The 20,509-nt window shown below is 50.3% G+C and overlaps 1 protein-coding gene across 1 annotated transcript; it reads right to left on the reverse strand.

The window, feature by feature from the left end:
- Positions 1-1,860: 1,860 nt before the first annotated feature.
- LOC143774351 (surfeit locus protein 4-like) lies at positions 1,861-19,851 on the reverse strand. The gene is made up of 6 exons (XM_077261844.1): positions 19,701-19,851; positions 11,269-11,455; positions 11,116-11,192; positions 9,665-9,708; positions 9,198-9,384; positions 1,861-3,406 (listed from the first exon to the last, which is right to left on the reverse strand). Exons 1-6 carry the CDS (start codon positions 19,746-19,748, stop codon positions 3,140-3,142), a joined length of 810 nt encoding a protein of 269 aa, XP_077117959.1. The 5' UTR covers positions 19,749-19,851; the 3' UTR covers positions 1,861-3,139.
- Positions 19,852-20,509: the final 658 nt, after the last annotated feature.

Below are 20,509 nucleotides of genomic sequence, written 5' to 3' on the forward strand. Positions count from 1 at the left end.
CCCCCCCGCATGTGGTGCTCAAGGCAGAATTCATCTCTTCTCCCCCAGCGTTCGTTGGAGAGAAGAGATGAAAGATCTTCTTTTTTTTTTTTGGGGGGGGTGAAAAATAAAGTTTGCATGTGCCCCCCGCCTCCCCCCCCCCCAGTGCGCCGCCTGGCCCCTTGCCGAAGAAATACTCACCTAGCTCCCGCGATGTCTCCTCTGTCCTCTCCGCGCTGGCAGCTTCTCCTGTGTGAGCGGTCACGTGGTACCGCTCATTACAGTCAGGGAATATTCACTGACTGTAATAAGCGGTACCACGTGACCGCTCACACAGTAGGGGCTGCCAGCGCTGAGAGGAGACAGGAGACATCGTGGGAGCCGGGTGAGTATTTCTTCGGCAAGGGGCCAGGCGGCGCACTGGGGGAGGGGAGGCGGGGGGCACATGCAAACTTTATTTTTCACCCCAAAAAAAAAATAAAAAATGATCTTTCATCTTTTCTTTCCAACGAACGCTGGGGGAGAAGAGATGAATTCTGCCTTCAGCACCACATGCGGGGGGGACAGCGCTTAGTGTAGCGCTGTCTCTCCTGCACGGTCCGTGTGGTCCTCAGGCGGCACACGGATGCCGCACGTGTGCCACACTGATGTGCCACTTGAGCACACAGACACGGATAACTCCGGTACCGATTTCTCTGGTACCGGAATTATCCGGACGTGTGAGAGGTCTTATAAATGGGGTTGGGACCATCAGTTGTGTTGTGCAGAAGTCTGGTGAATACACAGCTGATAGTCCTACTGAATAGACTGTTAGCTGCTTTTTTCTTGCCATAAAACAAATTCTAAGTAAAGAAAAACGAGTGGCCATCATTACTTTAAGAAATGAAGGTCAGTCAGTCCGAAAAATTGGGAAAACTTTGAACGTGTCCCCAAGTGCAGTGGCAAAAACTATCAAGCGCTAAAAGAAACTGGCTCACATGAGGACCGCCCCAGGAAAGGAAGACCAAGAGTCACCTCTGCTTCTGAGGATAAGTTTATCCGAGTCACCAGCCTCAGAAATCGCAGGTTAACAGCAGCTCAGATTAGAGACCAGGTCAATGCCACACAGAGTTCTAGCAGCAGACACATCTCTACAACAACTGTTAAGAGGAGACTTTGTGCAGCAGGCCTTCATGGTAAAATAGCTGCTAGGAAACCACTGCTAAGGACAGGCAACAAGCAGAAGAGACTTGTTTGGGCTAAAGAACACAAGGAATGGACATTAGACCAGTGGAAATCTGTGCTTTGTTCTGATGAGTCCAAATTTGAGATCTTTGGTTCCAACCACCGTGTCTATGTGCGACGCAGAAAAGGTGAATGGATGGACACTACATGCCTGGTTCCCACTGTGAAGCATGGAGGAGGAGGAGGTGTGATGGTGCTTTGCTGGTGACACTGTTAGGGATTTATTCAAAATTGAAGGCATACTGAACCAGCATGGCTACCACAGCATCTTGCAGCGGCTTGCTATTCCATCCAGTTTGCGTTTAGCTGGACCATCATTTATTTTTCAAAAGGACAATGACCCCAAACACACCTCCAGGCTGTGTAAGGGCTATTTGACCAAGAAGGAGAGTGATGGGGTGCTACGCCAGATGACCTGGCCTCCACAGTCACCAGACGTGAACCCAATCGAGATGGTTTGGGGTGAGCTGGACCGCAGAGTGAAGGTAAAAGGGCCAACAAGTGCTAAGCATCTCTGGGAACTCCTTCAAGATTGCTGGAAGACCATTCCCGGTGACTGCCTCTTGAAGCTCATCAAGAGAATGTCAAGAGTGTGCAAAGTAGTCATCAAAGCAAAAGGTGGCTACTTTGAAGAACCTAGAATATAAGACATATTTTCAGTTGTTTCACACTTTTTTGTTAAGTATATAATTCCACATGTGTTAATTCATAGTTTTGATGCCTTCAGTGTGAATGTACAATTTTCATAGTCATGAAAATACAGAAAAATCTTTAAATGAGAAGATGTGTCCAAACTTTTGGTCTGTACTGTATATTTATATACATACATTCATTTAAAAAAAAATAATTTGGGGGGGGGGGGGTAAATACAAATACAGAAATACTGCATTCATCAAAGTTAACTCTGTTCTTCCAGGAAGAAGCAAACGCGCGTCGGGGACCATTGCTGCACCGTCAGGTTGTATACTCTCGCTTTATTTATTTATCTAAACTTACAATCATGCTTTGCTTCCATAATGTGTGTATATTCAGTGCTGTTGTGCTCCCAATTTATGATATGCTGCTTAAATATTAAAATACTTGACCATAAGGTACTTTACCTACACCCAGCTTAGTTTGCAATAACCATAATTTGTCTGCACCTTACGCACTTCGTGATAACTTTTTGTACAATTGTTCATTGAATATAAATTCTCTATATATCTTCGCTCTGTAAATGGTGCTCCATGTAGACTGTGCATTTTGCCTCCAACATGTGTGTACTTTCAGGATTATAGTGCTGCTGACTTTACTAGAATCCATCTGTGACCTATACTTAGTAATGATACTGATCCTTTATAGTTTCAGCCTTTTTAGTGGCTACGCAGTGGCCTATTGTCTCATTACTATACTTACACTGATTATACAGAGTTATACGCTCCCTGAATGCAGGATTTCTGTATTTACCCCCTAAATTATTTTTTTAATGTATGTACTGTATATATCTGTCTTAATAAGAGATTTGTGTATTTTTTATGTACTCGGCACAACGGCTTCCTCTTTGTTTATCGGTTCTACAATAAAATGTTTGTCGTTTCCGTCGTTTGGACTCGTTATTATAGGAGCCGCGTTCGGATACATTTTCCAGTGATGGCGCGAGGGGCATGAGATGCCCGACTGTAGACAGCGACACCTGCAGGTGGTGTTTACTGGAGGCATAATGGGGGGCCGGGCCTGTGGGGGGCACTGTAGCTCCAGCAAAGGATCATGGTACAGGTGTAAGATACGACAGGACAGGAAAAGCCCGGTGCCCATCCCTGGCATCACCCCTTCCATATCCTAAGCTTCCTCCATTCACCAAACTCCCCGGCTGAAGGGAACAATCCTTGGCAATCAGATGGCAGAAAGCTACATCATATAATGGGGCATCGTATAATGGCGTCCATGTGAGGGCCAGTCACCAGTTCTTTTTGTGTTCATCCATCGAGACTCCACCAGGGCCCAGCGCCACCACCAGCAGCAGCCCACCCATGACAGACAGGGTCTGGAAGAAGTCGTACTTGAGGAAGTCGTGCATGGGCCGATAGGAGGGGACGGTCCAGAAGGCGTTCTGCAGCACATTGATGATCAGCAGCCACAGGACCAGGGTCAGGGCTGCCAGCTTAGTCTTATAGCCGATCGTGACCAAGATGATGAGGGACAGGCCGAAGATATCCTGAAAAATCTGAGGAAGAGCGGAAGACGGGGATTAGATAGAGCAGCACGCTATACAGTACCCACCACATATAGTGAAATCAGTGCCCGTCCCCTACCACCAATATATACTGTAATGAGTGCCCCTCCACCACCAGTGCCCATCACCTACCACCGCTATACAGTACCAACCACATATAGTGAAATCAGTGCCCCTCCACCACCAGTGCCCATCACCTACCACCGCTATACAGTACCTGCCACATATAGTGAAATCAGTGGCCATCACCTACCACCAATATATACCGTAATGAGTGCCCCTCCACCACCAGTGCCCGTCACCTACCAACGCTATACAGTACCCACCACATATAGTGAAATCATTGCCCCTCCACCACCAGTGCCCATCACCTACCACCGCTATACAGTACCCACCACATATAGTGAAATCATTGCCCGTCACCTACCACCAATATATACTGTAATGAGTGCCCCTCCACCACCAGTGCCCATCACCTACCACCGCTATACAGTACCAACCACATATAGTGAAATCAGTGCCCCTCCACCACCAGTGCCCATCACCTACCACCGCTATACAGTACCTGCCACATATAGTGAAATCAGTGGCCATCACCTACCACCAATATATACCGTAATGAGTGCCCCTCCACCACCAGTGCCCGTCACCTACCAACGCTATACAGTACCCACCACATATAGTGAAATCATTGCCCCTCCACCACCAGTGCCCATCACCTACCACCGCTATACAGTACCCACCACATATAGTGAAATCATTGCCCGTCACCTACCACCAATATATACTGTAATGAGTGCCCCTCCACCACCAGTGCCCATCACCTACCACCGCTATACAGTACCCGTCACATATATAGTGAAATCAGTGCCTGTCACCTACCACCAATATATACTGTAAGGAGTGCGCCTCCACCACCAGTGCCTGTCACCTACCACCAATACAGTACCCACCACATATAGTGAAATCAGTGCCCCTCCACCACCAGTGCCCGTCACCTACCACCGCTATACAGTACCCGCCACATATAGTGAAATCAGTGCCCCTCCACCACCAGTGCCCGTCACCTACCACCGCTATACAGTACCCACCACATATAGTGAAATCAGTGCCCGTCACCTACCACTGCTATGCAGTACCCACCACATATAGTGAAATCAGTGCCTGTCACCTACCACCAATATATACTGTAATGAGTGCCCCTCCACCACCAGTGCCCGTCACCTACCACCGCTATACAGTACCCACCAAATATAGTGAAATCATTGCCCCTCCACCACCAGTGCCCATCACCTACCACCGCTATACAGTACCCACCACATATAGTGAAATCATTGCCCCTCCACCACCAGTGCCCATCACCTACCACTGCTATACAGTACCCACCACATATAGTGAAATCAGTGCCCGTCACCTACCACCAATATATACTGTAATGAGTGCCCCTCCACCACCAGTGCCCGTCACCTACCACCGCTATACAGTACCCACCAAATATAGTGAAATCATTGCCCCTCCACCACCAGTGCCCATCACCTACCACCGCTATACAGTACCCACCACATATAGTGAAATCATTGCCCCTCCACCACCAGTGCCCATCACCTACCACCGCTATACAGTACCCACCACATATAGTGAAATCATTGCCCCTCCACCACCAGTGCCCGTCACCTACCACCGCTATACAGTACCCGCCACATATAGTGAAATCAGTGCCCGTCCCCTACCACCAATATATACTGTAAGGAGTGCACCTCCACCACCAGTGCCCGTCACCTACCACCGCTATACAGTACCCACCACATATAGTGAAATCAGTGCCCCTCCACCACCAGTGCCTGTCACCTACCACCGCTATACAGTACCCGCCACATATAGTGAAATCAGTGCCCGTCCCCTACCACCAATATATACTGTAAGGAGTGCACCTCCACCACCAGTGCCCGTCACCTACCACCGCTATACAGTACCCGCCACATATAGTGAAATCAGTGGCCATCACCTACCACCAATATATACCGTAATGAGTGCCCCTCCACCACCAGTGCCCGTCACCTACCACCGCTATACAGTACCCACCACATATAGTGAAATCATTGCCCCTCCACCACCAGTGCCCATCACCTACCACCGCTATACAGTACCCACCACATATAGTGAAATCAGTGCCCGTCCCCTACCACCAATATACACTGTAATGAGTGCCCCTCCACCACCAGTGCCCGTCACCTACCACCGCTATACAGTACCCACCACATATAGTGAAATCATTGCCCCTCCACCACCAGTGCCCGTCACCTACCACCGCTATACAGTACCCACCACATATAGTGAAATCAGTGCCCCTCCACCACCAGTGCCCGTCACCTACCACCGCTATACAGTACCCACCACATATAGTGAAATCATTGCCCCTCCACCATCAGTGCCCATCACCTACCACCGCTATACAGTACCCACCACATATAGTGAAATCATTGCCCCTCCACCACCAGTGCCCATCACCTACCACCGCTATACAGTACCCACCACAAATAGTGAAATCAGTGCCCCTCCACCACCAGTGCCCATCACCTACCACCGCTATACAGTACCCACCACATATAGTGAAATCAGTGCCCGTCTCCTACCACCAATATATACTGTAATGAGTGCCCCTCCACCACCAGTGCCCGTCACCTACCACCGCTATACAGTACCCACCACATATAGTGAAATCAGTGCCCCTCCACCACCAGTGCCCATCACCTACCACCGCTATACAGTACCCACCACATATAGTGAAATCATTGCCCCTCCACCACCAGTGCCCATCACCTACCACCGCTATACAGTACCCACCACAAATAGTGAAATCAGTGCCCCTCCACCACCAGTGCCCATCACCTACCACCGCTATACAGTACCCACCACATATAGTGAAATCAGTGCCCGTCTCCTACCACCAATATATACTGTAATGAGTGCCCCTCCACCACCAGTGCCCGTCACCTACCACCGCTATACAGTACCCACCACATATAGTGAAATCAGTGCCCCTCCACCACCAGTGCCCATCACCTACCACCGCTATACAGTACCCACCACATATAGTGAAATCAGTGCCCCTCCACCACCAGTGCCCATCACCTACCACTGCTATACAGTACCCACCACATATAGTGAAATCAGTGCCCCTCCACCAGTGCCCATCACCTACCACCGCTATACAGTACACACCACACACCACATATAGTGAAATCAGTGCCTGTCACCTACCACCAATATATACTGTAAGGAGTGCGCCTCCACCACCAGTGCCTGTCACCTACCAATACAGTACCCGACACCAATATATACTGTAATCAGTGTCCATCACCTACCATCGTGATACAGCACTAACCACATATATAGTGAAATCAGTGGCCATCACCTACCACCAATATATACCGTAATGAGTGCCCCTCCACCACCAGTGCCCGTCACGTACCACCAATACAGTGGGGGGAAAAGTATTTAGTCAGCCACCAATTGTGCAAGTTCTCCCACTTAAAAAGATGAGAGAGGCCTGTAATTGACATCATAGATAGACCACAACTATGAGAGTCACAATGAGAAAACAAATCCAGAAAATCACCTTGTCTGATTTGGCAAGATTTATTTAGCAAATTATGGTGGAAAAAAAGTATTTGGTCACCTAAAAACATGCAAGATTTCTGGCTCTCACAGACCTGTAACTTCTTCTTTAAGAGGCTCCTCTGCCCTCCACTCTTTACCTGTAGTAATGGCTCCTGCTTGAACTTGTTATCAGTATAAAAGACACCTGTCCACAACCTCCAGCAGTCACACTCCAAACTCCACTATGGTGAAGACCAAAGAGCTGTCAAAGGACACCAGAACCAAAATTGTAGCCCTGCACCAGACTGGGAAGACTGAATCTACAATAGCCAACCAGCTTGGTGTGATGAAATCAACAGTGGGAGCAATAATTAGAAAATGGAAGACATACAAGACCACTGATAATCTTCCTCAATCTGGGGCTCCACGCAAGATCTCACCCCGTGGGGTCAAAATGATCACAGGAACGGTGAGCAAAAATCCCTGAACCACACGGGGGGATCTAGTGAATGACCTGCATAGAGCTGGGACCACCGTAACAAAGGCTACCATCAGTAACACACTACGCCGCCAGGGACTCAGATCCTGCAGTGCCAGACGTGTCCCCCTGCTTAAGCCAGTACATGTCCAGGCCCATCTGAAGTTTGCTAGAGAGCATTTGGATTATCCAGAAGGTTATTGGGAGAATGTCATATGCTCTGATGAAACCAAAGTAGAACTGTTTGGTAGAAACAAAACTTGTCATGTTTGGATGAGACAGAATGTTGAGTTGCATCCAAAGAAACACCATACCTACTGTGAAGCATGGGGGAGGCAACATCATGCTTTGGGGCTGTTTCTCTGCAAAGGTACCAGGACGACTGATCCGTGTACATGAAAGAATGAATGGGGCCATGTATAGTGAGATTTTGAGTGCAAACCTCCTTCCATCAGCAAGGGCATTAAAGATGAAACGTGGATGGGTCTTTCAGCATGATAATGATCTCAAGCACACTGCCAGGGCAACAAAGGAGTGGCTTCATAAGAAGCATATGAAGGTCCTGGTGTGACCTAGCCAGTCTCCAGATCTCAACCCCATGGAAAACCTTTGGAGGGAGTTGAAAGTCCGTGTTTCTCAGGCCCAAAACATCACTGCTCTAGAGGAGATCTGTACGGAGAAATGGGCCAACATACCCCCAACAGTGTGCGCCAACCTTGTGAAAACTTACAGAAAACGTTTGACCTCTGTCATTCCCAACAAAGGAAACATAACAAAATATTGAGATGATCTTTTGATTATGACCAAATACTTATTTTCCACCATAATTTGTGAAATAAATCAGACAAGGAGATTTTCTGGATTTGTTTTCTCATTGTGACTCTCATAGTTGTGGTCTATCTAAGGCTACTTTCACACTAGCGTCGGGAAAGACCCGTCGCTGTGCGTCGGGCCGACGTTCCCGACGCTAGCGTGGTCTCCGCCGCACAACGGGGGCAGCGGATGTATTTTTCCAACGCATCCGCTGCCCCATTGTGAGGTGCGGGGAAGTGCGGGGAGGTGGGGGCGGAGTTCCGGCCGCGCATGCGCGGTCGGAAAAAGCGGACCGTCGTGAGCAAAAAACGTTACATGTAACGTTTTTTTCTCCCGACGGTCCGCTACCACACGCCCAAGCGTCGCAAAACGGACGCGACGTTTGGCAATGCGTCGCAAATGCGTCGCTAATGTTAGTCTATGACGAAAAAACGTATCCAGCAAGAACTTTTGCTGGATGCGTATTTTCGGCAAAACGATGCATTTGCGACGTATTGCAGTTAACGCTAGTGTGAAAGTAGCCTAAGATGTCAATTACAGGCCTCTCTCATCTTTCTAAGTGGGAGAACTAGCACAATTGGTGGCTGACTAAATACTTTTTCCCCCACTGTATATAAAGTAATCAGTGTCCCTCCACCACCACTGCCCATCACCAATATACAGCACCCGCCACCAGTATACACAACATTGCACACGCAGCACCCACCTCTCCACCTCCAGCCTTATATGCAGCCACTAGTGGTTAGGTCACACAGTAATGGCCACCTCCACCATATAAGCTGCACCTACTGCTCCAGCAGATGCCCAGACACCGCCGTTCTCCACCCACAGGTGAGGTATCTGCGCCCCCCACATCGGGCGCCCCTTCTGCCCACACTCCCCATTACTCACAGTAAAGGCGCTGGCATTGAAGCGAAGCAGCGTCATGAACATGAGGATGAGCAGCACGCGGCCTCCCAGCTGCATGTACTGACGGGGTGACGTGTCCCCCACGCTGGGCACCCCGGCAAACATCGTCTTGCCTTCCGAACGGGACTCGGCCAGGAGCAGCAGGAGACCTCCACCCAGAGCCATGTTCCTGGTGGGAAAGTAAGGGGGTGAGAAGAGACACGATGAAGCTTCTCTCGGACCGGTGACCACTGACATAACTTATGTGGAAAGGACACAGGGGAACTTAAAGGGTTTGTTCACTTTGGGTCACTGCAGTAACTACGCTCCAGCACTAGATGGCGATCCTGCTTGCAGTATACATCAGTAGTAGAAGTGTAGGTGGATGCAAGTGAACATCCCCTTTAAATGTCATAAAGCCACATCTATATACAACATGTAGGCGCTGCAGACGGGAGCCGAGTACTGACCTCATCAGGAACTTCACGTCCCACAGGATGTTATACACAACGGTCTGAAAGAGAAGAAAACGGCATTCAGAAGGCCCCGACCAATATTCACCCTATAAGTCGGCAGCTTTCTAATATTCCACCTGCTTAGACTTCTCCTTACTACGCTTCCTCCTTACAGCCATGTCCTAGCTGCTGCCGGGTCTTTACATCCACCGACGTACTGAGCGGTAACAAGCCGTGGACTGGGGGGTGCACACACTGATCAGCCAGAACACGGAGACCACCCCTAATACAGCGAGAGTCCCCTTCTCTGACCCCTCAAGACATGGATGACACCGAATGGCTAGTGTCCTGTGGCCAAGGCATTAGTAGTAGCAGATGCTCTAGAGATGACCCGTCACTTGCTATAAATGTTTTCCCCCTTGGTGTGAATGCCGCTGTTCTCCTGAATCCAGCACCGTTTTTCTTGTCTTCTTGCACCTCTCCGTTCCTGAGATATGGCCGTCTTTTTCTTGTATGTAAATCTAGTCTTGTTACCAAGTAGGCGTTCTCCAGTCACACCACGCCCACTTAGCACACAAGACTAGATTTACATACAAGAAAGAGACGGCCATATCTCAGGAACGGAGAGGCGCAAGAAGACAAGAAAAACAGCGGCAGATTCAGGAAAACGGCGACATTCATACCAAGGGGGAAATCACATATTTAGAGCAAGTGACAAGTCCGCCTTAAAGTCTCCATGAGCAGGACTCGAAGCTCCAGCACATCCTACAGATGATCGATCAGATTAAGATCTAGAGATTAGGAGACAAGTAGACACCTCGATCTCTTCATCATGTTCCCCCCACCAGTCCTCACAATGTCCACAGTGCGGAGGGGGCATGATCCTGCTGGAAGAGGGCGCTGCCACCAGGGAATACGCCTGCCGTGAAGGGGGCACAGTCAGAATAATGTGAGGTCAGGAGCAAATATGTTATGTCCATGTGATGCCAGGACATGAAGTTTCCCAGTGGACATTGCCCCATCGCTCTGCCCTCGCCGGCTCATCTTATTCCCATAGTGCGTCCTGCTGCCATCTCTGCCCCAGGTAAGTGACGCACCCGCACTCCGCCACCCACAGGATATACCGTAACTCGTCTCTCAGACACATATCTCAGGGGTCTCCATGGCAGTCAGGTGCGTCGGACTGCAGTCCCTCCTCTTCACCACTAGGTGTCACTGTGGTCGCGGTCACAGACTATTTATGTCTTAGCACAGTTCTTCTACTGCAGTGGGAGGGACTGAGCCATCGCATGGTCGTGAGCAGTCACTGGCACGCTGACCCGCAACATGCCCAGCGGCAATCGTGCCACGTTACCATAGGGTAACAGGAGCGTGATATGCCACAGAATGGGGGTCCACCCTCGTATGGATGCATCACACACAGTGCAGTCCGTGCTGCTATAACATGGGCACCAATGCCCGCTCACCTGCAGGACAATGATCACGAAGAGGCCGAGGCAGGCGTACGGGACCAGCTTCCTCATCAGCACCAGGACACAGCCAGCTAAACACAGACACACAGCGTTATCACCCCAGAGGAGGGGGTGCGGGGGGCACAGCGAGCCGGCTCGGGGTCTCACCCAGTTGTCCCAGCATGTTAATGAGAACAAACACAGTAGCCAGGAACATCCCGCAGCCCCAGGACATGCTGATGTAGTCGCGCTGCTCGTCCCACTGCAGCCACATGCGCAGGCTGTCCTCCATGAAGGTGCTGATCAGACACAGATGAGCCACGTGTGGCAAATAGCGCTTCGTGAGCCGCAGGAACTGCAGGAAGACAAGTGGAGTGTCAGCTCAGCGGCACAGCGATCCCAACCGCGCAGCAATCCCAACCGTGCAGCGCACAGCAATCCCAACCGCGCAGCAATCCCAACCACGCACAGCAATCCCAACCGCGCAGCGCACAGCGATCCCAACCGCGCAGCGATCCCAACCACGCAGCGATCCCAACCACGCACAGCAATCCCAACCAAGCAGCGCACAGCGATCGCAACCGCGCAGCACACAGCGATCCCAACCGCGCAGCAATCCCAACCACGCGCAGCGCTCCCAACCGCGTGCAGCAATCCCAACCGCACGCTGCAATCCCAACCACGCAGCGCGCAGCAATCCCAACCGTGCAGCGCGCAGCAATCCCAACCGCGCAGCGCACAGCAATCCCAACCGCGCAGCGCGCAGCAATCCCAACCTCGCAGCAATCCCAACCACGCACAGCGATCCCAACCGGGCAGCAATCCCAACCGTGCAGCGCACAGCAATCCCAACCGCGCAGCAATCCCAACCACGCCCAGCAATCCCAACCGAGCATCACACAGCGATCCCAACCGCGCAGCAATCCCAACCACGCCCAGCAATCCCAACCGAGCATCACACAGCAATCCCAACCGCGCAGCTATCCCAACCACGCGCAGCAATCCCAACCGAGCAGCGCACAGCGATCGCAACCGCGCAGTAATCCCAACCACGCGCAGCAATCCCAACCGTGCAGCGCACAGCAATCCCAACCGCACAGCAATCCCAGCCGCGCAGCGCACAGCAATCCCAACCGCGCAGCGCACAGCAATCCCAACCGCACAGCGATCCCAACCGCGCATCGCACAGCGATCCCAACCGCGCAGCTATCCCAACCACGCACAGCAATCCCAACCGAGCAGTGCACAGCAATCCCAACCACGCGCAGCAATCCCAACCGCGCATCGCACAGCGATCCCAACCGCGCAGCTATCCCAACCACGCACAGCAATCCCAACCGAGCAGTGCACAGCAATCCCAACCACGCGCAGCAATCCCAACCACGCGCAGCAATCCCAACCACGCGCAGCAATCCCAACCACGCGCAGCAATCCCAACCACGCGCAGCAATCCCAACCACGCGCAGCGCGCAGCAATCCCAACCACGCGCAGCGCGCAGCAATCCCAACCACGCGCAGCGCGCAGCAATCCCAACCACGCGCAGCGCGCAGCAATCCCAACCACGCGCAGCGCGCAGCAATCCCAACCACGCGCAGCGCGCAGCAATCCCAACCACGCGCAGCGCGCAGCAATCCCAACCACGCGCAGCGCGCAGCAATCCCAACCACGCGCAGCGCGCAGCAATCCCAACCACGCGCAGCGCGCAGCAATCCCAACCACGCGCAGCAATCCCAACCACGCGCAGCGCGCAGCAATCCCAACCACGCGCAGCGCGCAGCAATCCCAACCACGCGCAGCGCGCAGCAATCCCAACCACGCGCAGCGCGCAGCAATCCCAACCACGCGCAGCGCGCAGCAATCCCAACCACGCGCAGCGCGCAGCAATCCCAACCACGCGCAGCGCGCAGCAATCCCAACCACGCGCAGCGCGCAGCAATCCCAACCACGCGCAGCGCGCAGCAATCCCAACCACGCGCAGCGCGCAGCAATCCCAACCACGCGCAGCGCGCAGCAATCCCAACCACGCGCAGCGCGCAGCAATCCCAACCACGCGCAGCGCGCAGCAATCCCAACCACGCGCAGCGCGCAGCAATCCCAACCACGCGCAGCGCGCAGCAATCCCAACCACGCGCAGCGCGCAGCAATCCCAACCACGCGCAGCGCGCAGCAATCCCAACCACGCGCAGCGCGCAGCAATCCCAACCACGCGCAGCGCGCAGCAATCCCAACCACGCGCAGCGCGCAGCAATCCCAACCACGCGCAGCGCGCAGCAATCCCAACCACGCGCAGCGCGCAGCAATCCCAACCACGCGCAGCGCGCAGCAATCCCAACCGCGCGCAGCGCACAGCAATCCCAACCACGCGCAGCGCACAGCAATCCCAACCACGCGCAGCGCACAGCAATCCCAACCGCACAGCAATCCCAACCGCACAGCAATCCCAACCGCACAGCAATCCCAACCGCACAGCAATCCCAACCGCACAGCAATCCCAACCGCACAGCAATCCCAACCGCACAGCAATCCCAACCGCACAGCAATCCCAACCGCACAGCAATCCCAACCGCACAGCAATCCCAACCGCACAGCAATCCCAACAGCACAGCAATCCCAACAGCACAGCACAAATTACCTACAGGAACAGCAGCTAATTCCCGGGGAGAGGGGGGGGGGGTTCTGACCACATCACCCTGTAGTTCCCCAGTATGAACTCAAGAGGGCAGCAGAGAGACCCCAGCTATGAGCACTGAACATGATGCAGTCTATTGATCCCTGTTATCAGTCATTCAGGCAGAGAGGAGATTTACATTCTACACCAGAGACTGACATTACACAGGACGCTCCCAGGTGCGTGGACACCATGAGCAAATATCAAGAGTAACCAGAATTTACAGGATATCCAAATACCTGGGCACGTCCTCATCTGTAGGAAACATGGCGGCACCAGGCAAATAAATAGAAGAGGACAGGCAGGACTGACCCAACCGCAGATCTCAGCCAAGACCTGTAATGTATGTACACAGTGACTGCACCAGCAGAATAGTGAGTGCAGCTCTGGGGTATAATACAGGATGTAACTCAGGATCAGTAATGTAATGTATGTACACAGTGACTGCACCAGCAGAATAGTGAGTGCAGCTCTGGGGTATAATACAGGATGTAACTCAGGATCAGTAATGTAATGTATGTACACAGTGACTGCACCAGCAGAATAGTGAGTGCAGCTCTGGGGTATAATACAGGATGTAACTCAGGATCAGTAATGTAATGTATGTACACAGTGACTGCACCAGCAGAATAGTGAGTGCAGCTCTGGGGTATAATACAGGATGTAGCTCAGGATCAGTAATGTAATGTATGTACACAGTGACTGCACCAGCAGAATAGTGAGTGCAGCTCTGGCGTATAATACAGGATGTAACTCAAGATCAGTAATGTAATGTATGTACACAGTGACTGCACCAGCAGAATAGTGAGTGCAGCTCTGGGGTATAATACAGGATGTAACTCAGGATCAGTAATGTAATGTATGTACACAGTGACTGCACCAGCAGAATAGTGAGTGCAGCTCTGGGGTATAATACAGGATGTAGCTCAGGATCAGTAATGTAATATATGTACACAGTGACTGCACCAGCAGAATAGTGAGTGCAGCTCTGGGGTATAATACAGGATGTAACTCAAGATCAGTAATGTAATGTATGTACACAGTGACTGCACCAGCAGAATAGTGAGTGCAGCTCTGGAGTATAATACAGGATGTAACTCAGGATCAGTAATGTAATGTATGTACACAGTGACTGCACCAGCAGAATAGTGAGTGCAGCTCTGGGGTATAATACAGGATGTAGCTCAGGATCAGTAATGTAATGTATGTACACAGTGACTGCACCAGCAGAATAGTGAGTGCAGCTCTGGGGTATAATGCAGGATGTAACTCAGGATCAGTAATGTAATATATGTACACAGTGACTGCACCAGCAGAATAGTGAGTGCAGCTCCGGAGTATAATACAGGATGTAACTCAGGATCAGTAATGTAATGTATGTAGACAGTGACTGCACCAGCAGAATAGTGAGTGCAGCTCTGGGGTATAATAGGATCAGTATTATTTGTATATTAATTGACCTGTGACAAAATCCATATGTAAAAATGAGATTTCCTGGAAGAAAAACCTGCATGAAATCTGTAGCGTGCATTCACCCTTCGGGACTGCTCACACAAGTGGAATTGCTGCAGGGACATCCATAGAAATCAGTATATTCATATCCTGACGCTTGTGTGGCTCTTATGTCTCGTCCCATGTGATCGTTTCATCCCCACAGAAGGCCGGCACTGCACCAGACAAGGGGGCAACAGAAATGCCAGAGGAGGGGACACAGTGGGACTGATCTGACAGAAGGGACGGCGCACGCCACCCCTAGTCAGCAGCGACATGTACCCGTGTATCAGGAGGGACTAATCCCGTCCGTCATCACTGACCTCACCCATGATTTTTTTTTTTTATATATATATTTAACTCCTGAAAGGCATCGGGTTACCAGAGAATGACCCGTTCTCTGAAATCATATTTTTTTTGTGTTAAACTTATATATAAAAGCTTTTGTCAATGTATTTTCCTTATCACAAGTTTTATTAAAAATCAAACTCGGAAATCTTGTAATTTTCAGGTCACTGAGGGTTTTTATATTTTTCCTGATATTTAAGGAAATACTACATGTACATTAGCAGCAATAGTCGGATCAGAAGCAAAGGTCATTGTACAGGAGGAGGAGGCGAGCTGTGACATCATCTATTGTGAATGGTGGATCCTGTGTTATCTACTGTATACAGAGGTGTTATCAGTCATTGTACAGGAGGAGGAGGTGAGCTGTGACATCACCTATTGTGAATGGTGGATCCTGTGTTATCTACTGTATATAGAGGTGTTATCAGTCATTGTACAGGAGAAGGTGAGCTGTGACATCACCCATTGTGAATGGTGGATCCCCTGTTATCTGCTGTATATAGAGGTATTATCAGTCATTGTACAGGAGGAGGAGGTGAGCTGTGACATCACCTATTGTGAATGGTGGATCCTGTGTTATCTACTGTATATAGAGGTGTTATCAGTCATTGTACAGGAGGAGGAGGTGAGCTGTGACACCACCTATTGTGAATGGTGGATCCTGTGTTATCTACTGTATATAGAGGTGTTATCAGTCATTGTACAGGAGGAGGAGGAGGTGAGCTGTGACATCACCTATTGTGAATGGTGGATCCTGTGTTATCTACTGTATATAGAGGTGTTATCAGTCATTGTACAGGAGGAGGTGAGCTGTGACATCTCCTATTGTGAATGGTGGATCCTGTGTTATCTACTGTATATAGAGGTGTTATCAGTCATTGTACAGGAGGAGGAGGTGAGCTGTGACATCACCTATTGTGAATGGTGGATCCTGTGTTATCTACTGTATATAGAGGTGTTATCAGTCATTGTACAGGAGGAGGAGGAGGTGAGCTGTGACATCACCTATTGTGAATGGTGGATTCTGTGTTATTTACTGTATATACAGGGGTTATCAGTCATTGTACAGGAGGAGGAGGTGAGCTGTGACATCACCTATTGTGAATGGTGGATCCTGTGTTATCTACTGTATACAGAGGTGTTATCAGTCATTGTACAGGAGGAGGAGGTGAGCTGTGACATCACCTATTGTGAATGGTGGATCCTGTGTTATCTACTGTATATAGAGGTGTTATCAGTCATTGTACAGGAGAAGGTGAGCTGTGACATCACCCATTGTGAATGGTGGATCCCCTGTTATCTGCTGTATATAGAGGTATTATCAGTCATTGTACAGGAGGAGGAGGTGAGCTGTGACATCACCTATTGTGAATGGTGGATCCTGTGTTATCTACTGTATATAGAGGTGTTATCAGTCATTGTACAGGAGGAGGAGGTGAGCTGTGACACCACCTATTGTGAATGGTGGATCCTGTGTTATCTACTGTATATAGAGGTGTTATCAGTCATTGTACAGGAGGAGGAGGAGGTGAGCTGTGACATCACCTATTGTGAATGGTGGATCCTGTGTTATCTACTGTATATAGAGGTGTTATCAGTCATTGTACAGGAGGAGGTGAGCTGTGACATCTCCTATTGTGAATGGTGGATCCTGTGTTATCTACTGTATATAGAGGTGTTATCAGTCATTGTACAGGAGGAGGAGGTGAGCTGTGACATCACCTATTGTGAATGGTGGATCCTGTGTTATCTACTGTATATAGAGGTGTTATCAGTCATTGTACAGGAGGAGGAGGAGGTGAGCTGTGACATCACCTATTGTGAATGGTGGATCCTGTGTTATCTACTGTATATAGAGGTGTTATCAGTCATTGTACAGGAGGAGGTGAGCTGTGACATCTCCTATTGTGAATGGTGGATCCTGTGTTATCTACTGTATATAGAGGTGTTATCAGTCATTGTACAGGAGGAGGAGGTGAGCTGTGACATCACCTATTGTGAATGGTGGATCCTGTGTTATCTACTGTATATAGAGGTGTTATCAGTCATTGTACAGGAGAAGGAGGTGAGCTGTGATATCACCTATTGTGAATGGTGGATCCTGTGTTATCTACTGTATATAGAGGTGTTATCAGTCATTGTACAGGAGGAGGTGAGCTGTGACATCTCCTATTGTGAATGGTGGATCCTGTGTTATCTACTGTATATAGAGGTGTTATCAGTCATTGTACAGGAGGAGGAGGTGAGCTGTGACACCACCTATTGTGCATGGTGGATCCTGTGTTATCTACTGTATATAGAGGTGTTATCAGTCATTATACAGGAGGAGGAGGTGAGCTGTGACATCACCTATTGTGAATGGTGGATCCTGTGTTATCTGCTGTATATAGAGGTGTTATCAGTCATTGTACAGGAGGAGGAGATGAGCTGTGATATCACCTATTGTGAATGGTGGATCCTGTGTTACCTACTGTATATAGAGGTGTGATCAGTCATTGTACAGGAGGAGGAGGTGAGCTGTGACATCACCTATTGTGAATGGTGGATCCTGTGTTACCTACTGTATATAGAGGTGTGATCAGTCATTGTACAGGAGGAGGAGGTGTGACATCATCTACTGTGAATGGTGGATCCTGTGTTATCTGCTGTATATAGAGGTGTTATCAGTCATTGTACAGGAGGAGGGGGTGAGCTGTGACATCATCTATTGTGAATGGTGGATCCTGTGTTATCAGCTGTATGTAGAGGAGTTATCAGTCACTGTAATCCTGCTTCTCATGATGAGACTTCTGAAAACTCTTCTATAAATGTCCCCCGTGTCCAGTATTACAGCTGTAGAGGACGATGTGTCGCAGTGATCGTGGCCTCCTCGCGGTTCGGATGCATGTGGTGAGCTGGATACTTTTTCTCAGTGTGGTAGAGGCCACGTTCCTTTACCCATAGAGAGCGATGTAATAAAGATGTCGCCATTTGTAGATCACTAGACGTCCTACACAAACCTGTTTACACCAGGGGGATTCTCTGCCTTTATATGAGGGGAATTATGGCGGTTTTTGGCCGCAGCAGTCTTGTTACCAATAATATAAATCAGGTGTTAGTCACCCTCCTCCAGTCTCTGCTGACCGGCTGCAGCGGTGACATCATGACGACAGCACACATCACCGCTGCAGCCACTCAGCTAATGTAAACAGCACTGTCCTCTAAGCTCAGTGATTGGCTGCAGCGGTGATGGCTTTCACATGTGGAACTCCTGTCCCCGGGTGCCTCTTTTTTGTCCTGCAGTTTACTCCCCTCCCCGGGTCCATCGCTGAGTCTCCATCGCTGCCCCTGATGTCTGTCATTGTCTGCAGTGCTGACATTATGCAGACAGCGCTGCAGCCAATCACTGTGCACAGCAGCTCTGCCTGTGTAGACGGCACAAATTATTCAGAGCTGCTGCGCTCACTGACTGGCTGCAGCGCTGCAGATGGGGACTCTATCAGATAGAGGTTTTATCCAAAACCTGGAAACCCCTTTAACCCTCTGAACACCTTGATAGTGGACACAAGCGGATCCACTGACTGGAAGGTGAGAATTTCAATTAAAGGGGTGTCCTAGCTGAGAGGACCCCTTTAAGAATGGCAGATGATGGCGATTCAGCTCCTGCATGGCAGACTTGGCCCCCGCAGTGTGGTGAATGGATGTGCCATGTATCACAATTGTAGAGCAACTGGATGAATGTGCGTCAGATTGCTACTGTCTGTGTATGGCCATGTAGGACTACAAGTCCCATAGTGCCCTGTACCTTTCCCTCAGGAAGCCACAGGCTGCTTATCACTGCTTGTAACTGCCGGGCTTTTCCTCACAGGAGCCATTCACCAGCAGGGTGATTAAGTGTTAATGACTTGTCCAATTAATTACTCCCCTCCCCCCCCATCACATGGTTTATTCCAAGTATCCCATATTCCAAGTGGAGCATACCAACAGATGCAGCAGGGTAGGAAAGCATGGACTGTACCATGTCACTTATACGGAGGGTCTTGTGACTGCAGGGTAATAACACAGCAGTGGCCCGGGGGTGACGGAGCGGGGATCACTGCGGGGCGTCGTTACCTGGTCTGCCAGCTCCTCAGCTGCTCCCATCACATCCGAGGGCGCCATCTCCTCCTGCCAGTCAGTGAGCCCGTCCGTCTAGCAGGCAGCGCGGGCACTGGTGGTAGAGGGCGTGGTCCAGTGGCAGCGCGTCTCCTCTCTAAAGCCACTGCTATTGGTGCATATTTGGCGACATACGGAATCACGTTTCTTTTTCGACCAATAGCAGCGCCCCAGCTCACTGCTACGCTGTGTTGTGCAATATGAGTGGAAATCGGGGGGCGGCGGCCATGTTATGTAAGGGCAACGTGCCCTTACTGTCAACGTGGACAGACAGGCAGACTGGAGCCGAGTGCTGACCTGAGGGCGGGCTCAGTGCTGCCCCACCGCCGGTGTGGGGGAGGAGGGGGAGGAGGAGGAGGAGGAGGAGGGGACCGTGACAACCACTCCTGTGAGCCGGCTAGGTGGTGCCAGTTGTCACTTCCCTTCCCCCACTTCATCCCTGTATATAGGAGTGCCCTGATTTCACACAATGGAGGAAGTTGTGGCATTTTGTTTTTTGCTTTTTCCCATTGTCTTCTCTAAAGAAAAAAAAAATGCATAAAAACGTGTGGAAAAAAAAGCCACAAAAAATGGTGAAAGCAGTGAAGTCCACGGTGGGTTATGATACGTCAGAAAATGACGAAAACCCAGAGTCCTCAGGGACTGTTCACACTGCGCTGCATGGAGCTTGTATAAAGTGACCATCGTTCTATTAAGTGTTTCATAAATCAATTGTATACGAGAAAATAAATGTTGGAATATATCTTATCAAAGAAGTCTGCCTCTCT

This window comes from Ranitomeya variabilis, chromosome 5 (assembly GCF_051348905.1).
Source record: "Ranitomeya variabilis isolate aRanVar5 chromosome 5, aRanVar5.hap1, whole genome shotgun sequence".
Taxonomy (NCBI): Eukaryota; Metazoa; Chordata; class Amphibia; order Anura; family Dendrobatidae; genus Ranitomeya; species Ranitomeya variabilis.

Excerpts from the sequence above, each read along its gene's own strand:
- LOC143774351 (XM_077261844.1), bottom strand. The coding sequence starts at position 19,748 with ATGGCGCCCTCGGATGTGATGGGAGCAGCTGAGGAGCTGGCAGACCAG. Across the intron at positions 11,193-11,268 it reads TAACATGCTGGGACAACTGG|CTGGCTGTGTCCTGGTGCTG; the intron begins GTGAGACCCCGA and ends GTCTGTGTTTAG. Across the intron at positions 9,385-9,664 it reads GACGTGAAGTTCCTGATGAG|GAACATGGCTCTGGGTGGAG; the intron begins GTCAGTACTCGG and ends CTTTCCCACCAG.